The 15739-nt window shown below is 40.3% G+C and overlaps 1 protein-coding gene across 2 annotated transcripts in view; it reads left to right on the top strand.

The window, feature by feature from the left end:
• Window positions 1-9592, top strand: part of LOC105241272 (zinc finger protein 160-like) — a 39881-nt gene extending 30289 nt beyond the window's left edge. Inside the window, exons 5-6 of one of the 2 annotated variants that reach the window (XM_034639070.1) lie at window positions 2414-4411; window positions 8759-9592. In XM_034639070.1, coding sequence (XP_034494961.1) covers window positions 2414-4411; window positions 8759-8832 — 2072 coding nt within the window. In that variant the 3' untranslated portion in view covers window positions 8833-9592. Of the gene's footprint in view, window positions 1-2413; window positions 6372-8758 lie in introns of those variants that run through there. The other variant, XM_034639069.1, reaches the window with a different exon arrangement.
• The last annotated feature ends 6147 nt before the right edge of the window (window positions 9593-15739 follow it).

Here is a 15739-nt window from a genome sequence, read left to right as displayed (position 1 = left end):
GAGATATCCCTTTGCATTATATTCTGTATGTTTTCATTTTGCAGTTCTCAAAATTTTGTCTCTGATCTTAGTTAAGTAAATTTTCAAAGAATACACTCTGAGCTATATACATTTGGGGCCAGTGAACTGAATAACTAGAAAGCACTGCATAGGTAGGGAATTGCTCTATTGTTTGGCTATGTTTGTTATGAGATATCCCTTTGCATTATATTCTGTATGTTTTCATTTTGCAGTTCTCAAAATTTTGTCTCTGATCTTAGTTAAGTAAATTTTCAAAGAATACACTCTGAGCTATATACATTTGGGGCCAGTGAACTGAATAACTAGAAAGCACTGCATAGGTAGGGAATTGCTCTATTGTTTGGCTGTTACATAACTGTAGGCAGGAAATCATAATTGTGACTTCTGACTTCTTTCTCCAATTCCTTTATAATGTATTTTTCTGACCTGATATTTTAGAAGTCAGTGACCTCAACGTATTTCCCAGTTTTCATATTGTGTGCTCTTCTAGAATAGAAATCTTTCTTCTATTTTTGTTTTATCTTATTTATTTATTTTAGAGGGAGAGAACATGTGAGTGGGGGGAGGGCCAGAGGGAGAGATTTGAAAACAGACTCTGCAGTGAGCATGGAGCCTGGCACAGGGCTCGATCCCATGACCTGAGATCATGACCTGAGCCAAAACCAAGAGTCAGACACTTAACCAACTGAGCTACCCAGGTGCCTTGCTTTCTTTTACTCTTGAGGGGAAATGTTTAGAGCTCCACAGAGTACAATTTTCTATTATTAGTTACTTATTATTTATTATTATTTATTGCTGGTTTTATCAAGGGTTACTAGAATAGTTTATTAATTTTTATTGTAATTTACAGATAGTTTATGCAATATAACTGACATGTACCACTTGTTAATGTTGTAAAATGCCTATATTTCGTGAGTACAGAGAATTTTATAACAGGTATTTATAAAATTTCATTTTGTAAACATTGTTTTAATAAAGTTTTTGTTTTCTGGGGTGCCTCGGTGGCTCAGTCAGTTAAGTGTCTGCCTTCAGGTCAGGTCATGATCTCAGGGTCCTAGGATCGAGCCCGTCATTGGGCTCTCTGCTCAGCAGGGAGTCTCCTTCTCCCTTTCACTCTCCCTCTGTGTTCTCTCTCAAATAAATAAAATCTTCAAAAAAATTTAATTCTTCATTTTCTTAATGCTGTATTTGTTTTGCAGTGCTAGATTGCCATTTATTTAGATTATTCATCAGATAAGCTTGTTTTGGATTACTTACCATTGTAATAGATTATCTATTCTTCAGCATTTATTTATATACAAGTATACAGAAAATTCTGTGTAATACTTCTTTCTCTGTTATGAGACATATTTACTGCCAATTGGTATGTGCTTTAGGATCATGGTGAAAAAATACCCTATCTTACAAGTGTTGGTGAAGATGTGGAGAAAAAGGAACCCCCTTGCACTGTTGGTGAGAATGCAGTCTGGTACAGCCACTGTGGAAAAGAGTGTGGAGGTTCCTCAAAAAGTTAAAAATAGAACTACCAAGATGCAGCAATTGCACTACTGGATATTTACTCAAAAATTACAAAAACACTAATTCAGAGGGATACATACACCCCTATGATGATAGCAGCATTATTTACAATAGCCAAATTATGGCAGTGGCCCGCATGTCCATCGATAGATGAATGGATAAAAAAGATATGATATATATATATACAGTGGAATACCGTTCAGCCATAAAAAATGAAATCTTGCCATTTGCAACAACATGGATGGAGCTGGAGAGTATAATGCTAAGTGAAATACGTCTGTCAGAGAAAGACAAAGACCATATGATTTCACTCATTTGTGGAATTTAAGAAACAAGGCAAACAAGCAAAGGGGGAAAAAAAAAGGGAAAGAGACAACCAAGAAACAAGACTCTTAACTATGGAGAGCAAACTGATGGTTGCCAGAGGGGAGTTGGGTGGGGGATGGGTTAAATAGGTGACGAGGATCAAGGAGTGCACTTGTCGTGATGAGCACGGGGTGATGTAGGAATTGTTGAATCAGTATATTGTACACCTGAAACTAATATAACACTGTATGTTAACTATCCTGGGATTAAAAAAGAAAGAAAAATACCCTTTCTTTGAGAGCTAACATAATTTTGTACAGCATGAGTATTTTTGTCATTGGGTGTTTGAAACTATCCTAAAATTAATTTGTATTACAGATGAGCCCTCTTTAGAAAAAAAAAAAAAATCCTATCCCTTTAATGTTCCTAAAATTTTGAAGATCATGGGAAGTTTTATAACTGTGTTCAGTATAAGTATTACTTTTGTTGTAATACTATGTTTTCAACATGTAACGTTTATTTGTGAACTATAATTAATAGGATACCTATGGCTCTTTATATCTTATAGATGTCTCTCCTACACATGTGATCAAGAAATTACAACCAAAGGAGAACAGTAATACAAGAGAAGTATTCCAGACAGTGATGTTGGAAAGGCATGAAGGCCATGAAATCAAAGATTTTTACTTCAGGGAAATCCAGGAAAATATGCATGACTTTGAGTGGCAGTGGAGAGATGATGAAATAAATTACAAAGAAATGTCCGTAACCCATAAACACAGTCTCACTGATAAAAGAGATCAGCATGGTAAAAGTGATGCAGGAAACAAGCATGCTGTAAATAGACTTGGATTAAGTTTTGGGGGTGAGCTGCACATGTTTCAGACTGAACAGAAAACTTATGAATGTAATCAAGTTGAGAAGTCCGTCAACAATGGTTCCTCAGTTTCACCACTTCAGAGAATCCCTCCTATGGTCCAAACCAACATTGCTAATAAATGTGGGGGTGATTTTATTCACCCTGTGACACTGACACAAGAGCAGAAAGCACATAGGGAAAAACCTTACAAATGTCATGACTGTGGAAAAACCTTTAATCAGGGCTCACACCTCACTAGACATCAGATAATCCATACAGGAGAGAAACCATATAAATGTAATGTATGTGGGAAAGTCTTTAGTCAAAATTCAAACCTTGCAAGTCATCAGAGAGTCCATACTGGAGAAAAACCTTACAAATGTAATGAATGTGGCAAAGCCTTTAGTCAAAATTCACACCTGGCAAATCACCGGAGAATACACACTGGAGAGAAACCTTACAAATGTAATGAGTGTGGCAAAGCCTTTAGTGTACGCTCAAGCCTAATGAACCATCAGGTGATCCATACTGGAGAGAAACCTTACCAATGTAATGAATGTGGCAAGGCTTTTTGCCAAAGTTCAAAGCTTGTAAAACATCACAGAATTCATAGTGGAGAGAAACCACACAAATGTAATGAGTGTGGTAAAGCTTTTATCCAAAGTTCAAGCCTGATCGACCATAAGAAAAGTCACACTGGAGAGAAACCATACAAATGTAATGTGTGCAGCAAAGCATTTATTGTGCGTTCAAGCCTAATAAGCCATCAGGTGATCCATACTGGAGAGAAACCTTATAAATGTAATGAATGTGGCAAGGCTTTTATCAAGCGTTCACACCTTAAGCATCATGAGAGAATTCATACTGGAGAAAAACCATACAAATGTATTGAATGTGGCAAGGCCTTCAGACAATGGTCTGACATCAGGACTCACCAAAGAATTCATGCTGGAGAGAAACCTTTCAAATGCCACGAGTGTGGCAAAGCCTTTACTCAGGGCTCACACCTCACTAAACATCGGATAATCCATACAGGAGAGAAACCATATAAATGTGATATATGTGGGAAGGTCTTCAGTCAAAATTCACACCTAGCAAGTCATCGGAGAATCCATACTGGGGAGAAACCATACAAATGTAGTGAATGTGGTAGAGCCTTTAGTGTGCGGTCAAGCCTAACTTACCATCAGGTAATCCATACTGGAGAGAAACCTTACCGATGTAGTGAATGCGGGAAGGCCTTTACCAAGCGTTCACACCTTAGGCATCATGGGAGAAATCATACTGGAGAGAAACCATATGCATGTGTTGAATGTGGCAAGACATTTCGGCAGTGGTCTGACATCAGGATTCACCAAAGAATTCATGCTGGAGAGAAACCTTTCAAATGTAATGAGTGTGGCAAAGCCTTTACTCAGGGCTCACACCTCAGTACACATCAGATAATCCATAGAGGAGAGAAGCCATATAAATGTGATGTATGTGGCAAAGTTTTCAGTCAAAATTCACACCTAGCAAGTCATCAGAGAGTCCATACTGGAGAGAAACCGTACAAGTGTAATGAGTGTGGCAAGGTGTTCAGTCAAAATTCACACCTTGTAAATCACCGGAGAATCCATACAGGCGAGAGACCTTACAAATGTAATGAGTGTGGGAAATCTTTCAGTGTCCGTGCAAGCCTAAGTAAACATCAGGTAATCCATACAGGTGAGAGACCTTACAAATGTGGGGAGTGTGGCAAGGCTTTTAGCAGGGGTTCACACCTTAGGCTTCATGAGAAAATTCATACTGGAGAAAAGCCATACAAATGTATTGAATGTGGGAAGGCTTTTAGACAATGGTCTGACCTCAGGATTCACCAAAGAATTCATTCTGGAGAGAAACCTTACAAATGCCATGAGTGTGGCAAAGCCTTTACTCGAGGGTCACACCTCACCAGTCATCAGATAATCCATACTGGAGAGAACCTTACAAATGTACTGAACGTGACAAGGCTTTTAGGAATTGCCTTAAGCTCAGCATTCACCAAATAGTTCATATTTATAAGTGTAACAAATGTGGCAAAGTTTTAAATTAGTACTCTTCACTAGATATGAGTAAATATCCGGTAGAGAAACACCAGATATGATTAAATACCCAGAGAAACCACACAAAAGTCATGTGTGTGGCAAGGATTTTATCCAAAGATCAAAAATTGGGGAACGTGCTAGAGCAATGCCTTATAAATGCAATGATTGTGGCAAAGCCCTTACCTTGAGTTCCAAGTGTGTCGCAACAACAGAGTTCATGTTAAGAGAGACCATGTAAATGTGGCAGAGCTGTTATCTGGGCCTCACAATGACATCAGAATATACATCTTTCAGAGGAACCACACAATGTGTACGCTAAGGTTTTATCCCCAGCGTCAAAACTGGAACATCAGAGAATTTATGTTGGAGAGCTACCTTACAATGTAAAGAATGTTGTAAGGCTTTCATCAAATGTTCATGCCTTTGGAGTAATGAGAGAATATATGTAGGGGGAGCTATACCAAATATGCCGAATGTGGAAATGCCTTTAAGGAACAGTGTGTCCTCGGGATTCACCAATGCATCGATACTGGGGAGAACTCTTATAAAATCCGATAAATTTTTTGACCAATTCACAGACCACACATCAGAGAATCCAGGAATAACTGGATATAACTGGAATAATTAAGTCTTTAGTTCTCTGCGATTAACCTGAGATGTTACTGCAGAAATATGTCAAAAAATGTTCAGATTCCTGTATCATGGGAACAAGGATGTGTGGAAGTAGCTCATTATTTTCTGTGTATGAGGTATTTATTTACTTGAGTTTTCTTGAAAAGGCTACGTTACTGTGAGTTTCAACCTGAAGTTTGAAATGTGTTGATCTTTTTTTTTAATTTTAATGTTTTTTTATTAGTCACCACACGGTACATGCCCGGTTTCCGATGTAAAGTTCGATGATTCATTAGTTGCGTATAACACCCAGTGCACCATGCAATACGTGCCCTCCTTACTACCCATCCCCAGTCTGTCCCATTCCCCCCCCCCCGAGGCCCTCAGTTTGTTTCTGAAATCTGTTGATCTTAAGCCTCCCTTATAGGCCTTTCCTGATGGTCTCTGAAAAGGAATCATAAGATGAAGGAGCCTACTTTTTGGGTGTGACTTATTTATGTCCTCGTTCCCTGGAACAACAAGGACACTGGGTTGTCAGATTCACTATTGTTTGAATTCGTATTGGGGAGAGGCAGAGAATGATGCAAACCTCCATATAAGTCGTCATGCTCGTTACGTTCAGGGCCCCCTTCTCTAGATGAATTATAGGGACTGGACTTTTCATGGGAGGACAGTGATAGTTTGTTCACTAGGGACTGATTATGTGGTAGAAGCAACGCAGGGGAAGATGTTAATAACTGTTCTCTACTGTCAATGACAAATTGATATTTTATTAATGACAGATTTCCCTTTTCTTGGAAATTGAAGAGAGCAGTTACCTAAGAAGGCAGTGAAATGGAAAGAACCAGAACAGTATGTGCACAATTCATAGTTAACTCCTGCCATTACATTTTGCTGTTTTCTTCAAAATGTATCATAGCTCTCATGTTGTAATTAATAAAGTTTAAATAATTTCCCCATAACTCTGAAGGAGTCATGTTCTTCTAACACAGTTTATCCCACCTGGTGGGGTACTTCGTAACACACACTAACCGTGCACCATTAGGCTCTCAACGGTGAAGGAATCTATGACAATTTCTCTCCATGATGGAATCAAAGAACAATTTGGGGATTATATACTTACACTTAGCACTTGCGTTATTCTTTCTTTCTTTTTTTTAAAGATTTTATTTATTTATTTGACAGAGATAGAGACAGCCAGTGAGAGAGGGAATACAAGCAGGGGGAGTGGNGGAGGAGCCTGATGTGGGGCTCGATCCCATAACGCCGGGATCACGCCCTGAGCTGAAGGCAGACGCTTAACCGCTGTGCCACCCAGGCGCCCCAGCACTTGCGTTATTCTGTACGTACTCTGCCCCAGGATGTTTATGTGGCAGTAATGAAAATGCCATAGCAGTGCAAGTTCAAGACACTCATCCCCTAAAGTCTGCCCCCCATTCATGAATATGCGCGGTGTGATTACATTTCTTCATGTGTCTTGTGCCCAAATAAAACCCATGGTATGCACCTTGATTTAAATAAAAGGAACATAGGAAACATGAAAAATTCAGAAATAAAATAATTTCAGAAATATGACTAAAAATCTATTTTGAGCTTGAAGCACTCATGAAATAATTTAGGACAAACAGTATATAATGGAAACATTTGTTTGATAGATAAACTAGAAATTTCATATATACACCCTCCACATTTTTTGTTAATTTGCACTTGTGGCCATCCGCTGGAGCAGGTGGAACCCTAACCAAAGTTGGGTTTGGATATTGAGACTGGTGATGCCATGCACTACAAGCGTTACGAGAACGTGTGTTACCTAATGAAGATTTCTAGGGCAGGCACAGTAGACTTCCAGGCTGGTCCAAAAATGATTCGAGAGAACAGGAAATGGTGACCGGTTTGGTGTGTTAAGGTGGTTACTGGGTGGGGCTGGGGGGAGGGTACCTGCTGTGGTTTGAACTTCAGCTAGCATCAAAGGAGGGAGCACGTAGGCTTTTTTTATCAGCTTGCCCAGATGGGCAGAATAGAGGTGGTGGTGAGCCTTAAAAGTTTCAGTAGTCAGGGGCGCCTGGGTGGCATGGCGGTTAAGTGTCTGCCTTCAGCTCAGGGCATGATCCCGGCGTTATGGGATCGAGCCCCACATCAGGCTCCTCCACTATGAGCCTGCTTCTTCCTCTCCCACTCCCCCTGCTTGTGTTCCCTCTCTCGCTGGCTGTCTCTGTCAAATAAATAAATAAAATCTTTAAAAAAAAAAAAGTATCAGTAGTCAACCATCGAGAAATGGATACTCTAGTAAAACACTGAATATTTACTCTTGAAATTCCTGATTTCTTGGTTGGGAAAGACAAAATTTTCTTCATGCTAATAATTTATTACATTCCCTTTCTTCCTCTACACATAGGTTCCATTATATGATATGGTTGTTGAAAATGCATATAAAATACTATTTAGATAAATTGCCTTAAGATGTATTGACATTTTAAACAAGTTGTTTGGAAATTTTATTAGATAATATTACCAGAAGCAATTTTCCAAATGATTTTAAAAGGTCAATTTTGAATTAGGGTCTTAAGCAATATGTTACATGATCCATTTTCAACTGTAGTAAAAAAATTTTTTCTTTTTTTTTTTTTCTTAAGATTTTATTTGACAGCACAAGCAGGGGGAACAGCAGGGAGAGGGAGAGGGAAAAGAAGGTTCCCCGCTGAGCAAGGAGTCCGATGTGGGGCTCAATTCCAGGACTTGACCTGAGCCAAAGGCAGAATGAGCCACCCAGGCGCCCCCCCCCAAAAAATGTTTTTAAATACAATTTTTCCTTCCACACACTGTGACCCAGATTATATGTTTAGTTTACATTTTCCCCCGTTTTACACCAAGGGATACATAAACCAGTGGGTTGTTTTGAGACTTTTGTGACATGAAAATTAACATAAGGCAGTGACAGGTACAAAGTAGGTACAAAATATGAAGCATTCTTTCAGGTCTTAAGTAACTTTATTTTTTATTTTTTAAAGATTTTATTTATTTATTCAACAGAGAGAGAGACAGCCAGTGAGAGAGGGAACACAAGCAGGGGGAGTGGGAGAGGAAGAAGCAGGCTCACAGCAGAAGAGCCTGATGTGGGGCTCGATCCTAGAACTCCAGGATCACGCCCTGAGCCGAAGGCAGATGCCCAACCGCTGTGCCACCCAGGCGCCCCTTAAGTGAAGTAACTTTAATGGCCAGATGGTTAACTGAAATCTCTTCCTAGAGATTTCTAGAAATTTTTGTACATTCGTTTGGTTTTTCTACATATACAACTTCAAAAATGTTCCTATTGATGCTGTGACAAATTACCACACCCTGAATGACTTAGACTAACAAGCTGATTCTCTTACAGTTCTGGAGGCCAGACGTGTCACACGGATCCACACAGCACTGTGCTCCTCCTGGATATTCCCGGTCAGAATTTAGTTCCTTACCTTCCCACATCCGGAGGCTGCTTCATCCTCTCCCTCGTGGTCCCCTTCCTCCATCTTCAAAAGCCAGCAGCCTAGCATCTTAAAACTTGTTTAGCTCTGCCCCTTGGCTTCCATCACTTCACCAGCTTCTGCATGACTAACTCTACTTGCATCCTTCTTATAAGGACCCTCAGGACTGTGTCACACTTACCAGATCACCTGGGATAATCTCCCACCTCATGATCCTCACCAGAGCACAGCTGCACACTCCCTTATGACATTTATGGTAACACCCCATGTTACAGGCATGAGGACATGGCCATCCTTCGGGGTGGGGGCGTTATTCAGTCTACAACAACCAGGATGACTGCTGCAAATGCTTACACTGTTTTATCTTCCTTTTCTCTCTTTGTCACTTTTGTTTACTCCTCTTCCCTTGTTTCACTGGCTAGAACGTCTAACAACACATCAAATATCAGTGGTAAGAGTGGACATCCTTGCCCTGTTCCCAGTCTCTGGGGGAAAAGCATCCAGTCTTTCACCATTAAGTATGATGTTTGCTATACATTTTTTGTAGGAGTTCTTTATTGAGTTGAGGAAATGTCCATCTGTTCCTAGTTTTCTGAAAGTTTATATTGTAAATGGGTGTTGAATTTTGTCAAATGCTTTTTCTGTATCAATTGACAGGATCCTGTGATTTTTCTTTTCCAGCCTGTTAACATTGTGGATTACACTGACTTGAATTTGAAACTGCCTTCTGTCCCTCAGATAAACCCATTTGGTCATGGTGTACAGTTCTTTCTGTGTGTTGTTGATTTCTACTGCTAATATTTTGCTAAGAATTTCTCATCTTCATTTGGGATTTAGTTGGTAGTTATCTTTTTCCCCGTTAATGTTTTTGTGTATTTGGATATTATGCTAATACCAACCTCATAAATTCAGTTGGGAAAAGTATTGCCTCTCCTTCTATTTTCTGAAAGAAATTGTGTAGAATTTGTTATTTTTTGTAGGTTTGATAGAATTGTCTAGTGTTGCTGTCGTGACTTTGTTGTATTAACATTTGTTAAGATGAGCCCTAGATGTCAGATGGTGAGCCATGGTTCAGTTAAAGACTATAAGGGAGAGTGAAGTGGAGAAGTTTATTACTCACAGGTCTGGGGGAGCTATTCTGCACACCAGTAGGGGTCATGTGAGGAGGTTAAGGCAGGATGCAGGCAGAGACCTTAGGGCAGGACCTGGGGTACATGCATTTATTAGTGTCCCTCAATGGAATGCTTTGGGGTTCTGGGCTAAAGCCATATCGGTCAATTCAAACCAAACACAGCAGGGTTTTGGTAAGCTTTTGGGGGTGTGTGGGGGGTCGTATCTAAAGGGGCCAAAGGGAAGGCCCTGGGAGGTGGGGGAGAATGTATCAGGAACCAACATTTGCCTGTGACTCTGTGGGCTCTCATCTAGGGAGGAGCTAGTGTCAGTTCAAGACCCCTGTGGCCACCTGGCCACATAAAATGGATGATAAGGCACCAATATTAGCTAAACTCGCACCACTCACTGTCTGTGCCTGCAGGTTTCTTTTTTGGAGGGTATTTTAAGATTACAAATTTACTTTTCAATTCAAAGTATTCCTATTATAGATTTCACATGGGTGATTTGTGGTAGGGCGTACATGTAGAGGAATCGGTCCATTTCACCTAAGTTTTCAAGTACATGCATGTCGAGTTTTGTATTCGACCCTTACCATCCTTTTGATATCTGCAGATTCTAGAGTAATAGTCCCTGTTTAATTTGTTATGAATAATTTGTGTTTTCTCTTATTTTCTTTGGTGTTTTTGCTAGTGGATTGTAATTTTATCGATTTTTTCAGTGAACCAGCTCTTTGTTTTCTCTATTGTTTTCCTATTTTCAATTTTACTTTTTTTTTTTTTGCTCTTTATTATTTCCTTCCTTCTGCTTGGTTTGTGTTTATTTTTTTCCACTCTGATTTCTTAACTGCAATTTAGATTATTCTTGGATATTTTCCCTCTTTTCTAATGTAAACATTGAGTGCTATCAATTTCCCTCTCAGTGCTGCTTTAGTTATACCTCACAGATTATGACGTGGTATTTTCATCTTCTTTCAGCCTGCACATTTCCCTTGAGTCTTCCTCTTTGACCTGTGGATTATTTGAAGGTAAGTTGTTTAGTTTCCAAGTGTTCAGAGATGTTCCTGTTAGCTTTCTGTTTTCGATTTGTAGTCGGATTCCACTGTGGGCAGTGAACACACTATGATTCCATTCTTTTATAAATTTGTTGAGGGGTATTTTATGGCCCAGAATATAATCTGTCCTGGCATATGTTCTTCAAAAAACAAAACAAAACAAAACGTGTTCTCTCCTGTGTTTGGGTGGTGTTGGAAAAATGCTGATTAGATCCGGTGACTTGACGGTGGTGTAAAATTCATCAGTGTCTGGCTGATTTTCTGTCATCGTTCTGTCAGTTATTGAGAGACCTGCACTGAAGTCTCGGGCTATAACTGCAAATGTGTCTATTTCTCCTGTCAGTTTCTATCAGTTGTTGCTTCATGTATTTTGCAGCTGTTCTTTGGTGCGTATACGCTCAAGATTGCTAAGTCACCTTGTTTGATTGACCCTTTTATCATGATGTACTCTCCCCCTTTTTACTCAGTACTTTTCTCTGCAATCTGTCTGGTATTAGTGTAGACCTTCCTGCCTTCTTTTGCTGTTTACATGGTATAAGCTGTACTATGCTGTTGACAGTGCGGGTCAGGTAATCCTCTGCTGTGTGCAGCTGTCCTGTGCACCGGAGGCTATTTAGCGGCACTACTGGCCTGTACCCACTAGATATCAGTAGAACCACCACAATTAGGACATGAAAAAATGTCTCCAGATCTTGGCAAATGTATCCTTGGCAAATGTGATCACGCCTGTATATCACCCCCGCCAATATAGAGATCAGGAAAGCAAAAGATAGTAACACGCCACTTTGTTCTCAGCTGCATTTAACACAGTATTACAATAAAGACCTCGCATCAGACCTGAACAAGCTGATTTGCAAGCAGGATTTATGGATGTAACTGTGCCTTATCTCCAATTGGTGAAACTTACCATTAAGAAATACTTGGAAAGTCCAGGTGCCGGGTGGCACAGTCAGGCATCTGACTGTTGGTGTCAGCTCAGGTCATGATCTCAGCGTTGTGAGACTGAGCCCCACGTCAGGCTCTGTGCTCAGCACGGAGTCCACTTGAGTCTCTCTCCCTCTCCCTCTGCCCTTCCCACTCATTTTCTCTCTCTTTCTCTTACAAATAAATAAATCTTTTAAAAAATACTTTGAGGGTTCAGGTCAAGTTAAAACACAAAATCATGGGGCGCCTGGGTGGCACAGCGGTTAAGCATCTGCCTTCGGCTCAGAGCGTGATCCCGGCGTTACGGGATCGAGCCCCACATCAGGCTCCTCCGCTATGAGCCTGCTTCTTCCTCTCCCACTCGCCCTTCTTGTGTTCCCTCTCTTGCTGGCTGTCTCTATCTCTGTCAAATAAATAAATAAAATCTTTAAAAAAAAAAACACAAAATCATGGCAAAGTCTAAACGAAGGACATGGCCTAATGTCCTTTGAAGTAACCTGCAGTTGATTAAAGTGTCTCCTGTGGAATTGCTCCTTTTGGACAAGATGGCTTAGTGAATGGAAAGCACAGGTATGGCGCTGCTAGAGGGCCCTGAGAAGCTCAAAGACCCTGAAAGAAATCTGGAGTTCAGCATGTCTTGCAAAACATGGTGGCCGTAGCTAATGGAAAATGTAGCAGTTTGGTATCATATAAAGCGCTATTTAAAAATATCCCTCTGTTGACAGAGCACCAAGTTTATAATACAAGGGAGCTGTGATCTCGTCAATGTCCAATAATCTTTGGGACTCAGCAATTTGATGGGAAGGAAGTAGATGGGGAAATGTTGTACGAGGAGGGCAGAGTTTCTAATACTCTAGCAGGTGTAGTTAGCTCAAGTCAAGAACAGTGAAACACAAAGGACAAAGGACTGGACAGCTATTCTCAGGATAAAAGCAGGAGCTGAGGAAAGGATCACTCCTCATTCCTACCCCTGTTTGCTGTGGACCAGAGACTACTGGATCCCTCCTTTCTTTTTCTTTTCTGTTTCTTTTTTTTTTTTTTTAAGATCTTATTTATGTGACAGAGAGACAGCTGGTGAGAGAGGGAACACAAGCAGAGGGAGTGGGAGAGGAAGAAGCAGGCTCCCAGCGGAGCAGGGAGCCTGATGTGGGGCTTGATCCCCAGGACCCCAGGATCACGCCCTGAGCTGAAGGCAGACGCTTAACGACTGAGCCTCCCAGGCGCCCCCTTCTTCTTTTCTGAATGGGAGGGTTTGTTGAGGTTTTTGTCTGTTCCACCGTAATGTGTTATGAGTGAGGACTCCACATGAGACTCTCAACCAAGAGGAATCTCACGAGACTATTACGACACCCTCCTATGTAACTGAAGTCATGCTTGGGTATTTTTTTTTCTTTTGGGACAAAGGTAAGTGTATTTTGTGTAAACAAAGGAGGGGAAATTATTTCTGGTAGGAGCTGTACAATCATATATTGTAAGATCATTGCCAGTTAATTATCACTCTCCTGTGAGAGTATGCATGTCTGCTCTTCGACTTAGGTAACTCTTCTCTGAGGGGATTACACTTCTTGCCCAATTTATAACCAGCTTGGTCAATTTGATGCGAGTAGAATGGCATATTTTAATGTAAACATGAGCTTTAAAAGCTTTGTTTGCTCCTTTTAACGCTCTCTTCTCTCTCGTGCAAGAATGGTATATCCCACATACACTGAGGTTTTACCCCGAATCACAGACTTAAATGACAGAACCAAGCAAAAGGTGAATAATGATAGATTTGACATGAGGAAGAAATAAATGTTTGTTGTTGTAAGACCATAAGAATGCTGGGATATATATATCCCCCCACTGGCTTTGTTTAATTTGCTAGAACAGCTTACAGAAGTCAGAGAAACACATTTACCAGTTTATTAAAGGATATGATAAAGGATACGAATGAACAGTCAGATGAAGAGATACATAGGATGAGGTCTGGGAAGGTCCTCAGTGCAGAAGCTTCTGTCCCCATGGAGTTGGGGTGCGTCACCCTCCTGGAGTGGCTGTGTTCGCCAGCCTAGAAGCTCTCCAAACCCTCAACTATTACGATTTTAAGGAGACTTCCTTACATATGCATGACCAGTCATTAAGTCCATTTCCGGCCCCTCTCCTCTCTCTGGAGAAAAGGGGATGGGGCTGAAGATCCCAAGCTTCTAATCGTGGCTTGGTCTTTCAGGCCCACTGTGGAGCCCACCCAGAGTTGCCTCATTATAACAAAAGATGCTTCCAGTACTCTTATCACTGAGGAAAAGATAGGGTTTTAGGAGCTCTGTGCAGGAACCAGAGGCAGAGACCAATATACGTTAGTTTCTACTATCTCTCAGTTCTGTAAATGTCAATTAGGTCAGTTTCCTTGACATTCATGTTACAATTGTCTAGGTCCTTATTTTTTCTCTACTTGTTCTATTATGGAGAGAAGGGGCATGGAAATTTCTTGACTGTAGATTGGTCATTGTGGTGCTGTCCATTTTTTCAGGGGTTTTGAAGTTCTGCTGGGTGCAAGGTTTAGGATTCTCCTGCCATTCTGGTGAATTTATCCCTTTTTTATTATGAAATAGATTTCATTATCCCTGGTCTTAATATAGCTACTCTATTTCTTTCTTTTCTTTTCTAAGATTTTATTTGACAGAGAGAGACACAGCAAGAGAGGGAACACAAGCAGGGGGCGTGGGAGAGGGAGAAGCAGGCTTCCCGCTGAGCAGGGAGCCCGATGAGGGACTCAATCCCAGGACTCTGGGATCATGACCTGAGCCAAAGGCAGACGTCTAACGGCTGAGCCACCCAGGAGCCCCAGCTACCCTCTTTCTAGTAGTGTTTATCTTTTCTCCATGATTTTACTGTGTCCTTTACTTTTTGAAGTGAATTTCTTGTAGGAAACATAGTGTCGTCGGTCTTTAAAAATGACAATTTACAATTTTTGCTTTTCATTGGGGTCTTTAGACCACCATTTCCTTTTACTGATATTATATAGATTTAAATTATCTTGCTTTTGGTTTCATCATATCTCCTTTCTCCTGTTTCCTTTTTCTCTCTTCTTTGAAATAACTGAGTTTTTACAAATGGTTTGGTTTTCAATCTTTTTTGGTTTACTAGTGTTAGCTATAGCTATTGTTTAAGTGTTTGCTTTAGAGGTTGTGCTACACAACTCAGTCTACCTTCCTGTGACTTGATGCTTCTTCACAGAGAGCATCAGACCCTTCCTTTCCACGTGTACTTCCATTTCTCCACTCCTGTCCTATGCTAGCATTATTATAGGTTTACTTTTACATATGTACTAGACCGTTAGTTTCTGAAACAGTCCACTGTATTTTAAAGAGATTTAAAAATAGGAAGATGTTTTTAATTTACCCATAGAGCTACTTATTCTGGTGCTCTTAACTCCTTTGTGTAGATCAGGAGTTTGCAACCTACAGAACATGAGCCAAATATACCATCTGTTTTTAGATGAAGTGTAAAGGAGTGCAGCCACACCCATACTTAGGTACTTTTGATCCAATAAGGACATACTGGAATAGCTGTAACAGAAACAGTATGGCCTACAAAGAATAAAATATTTACTGTCTGTTCCTTACATAAAAAGTTTGCCAACCTTGTTCATAGAGTCACATTCTCATCACATCTGAATTAGTATAAAATTTGGGATCTGAAACATAACTGAAAAGTCAATTTTGTAATCAAATATTAGGCACTGGTGACAAAAGATTGGTCTCAATTGGAAGAGTACAACTAGGAATAAATGGGAGTCAGTAGGTTTTGTACTCATGAGGAAAAC

Source organism: Ailuropoda melanoleuca, chromosome 12 (assembly GCF_002007445.2).
Source record: "Ailuropoda melanoleuca isolate Jingjing chromosome 12, ASM200744v2, whole genome shotgun sequence".
NCBI classification, from domain to species: domain Eukaryota; kingdom Metazoa; phylum Chordata; class Mammalia; order Carnivora; family Ursidae; genus Ailuropoda; species Ailuropoda melanoleuca.
Note: the sequence above shows the minus strand (reverse complement) of the source record. Positions and strands in the feature narration are given on the sequence as shown.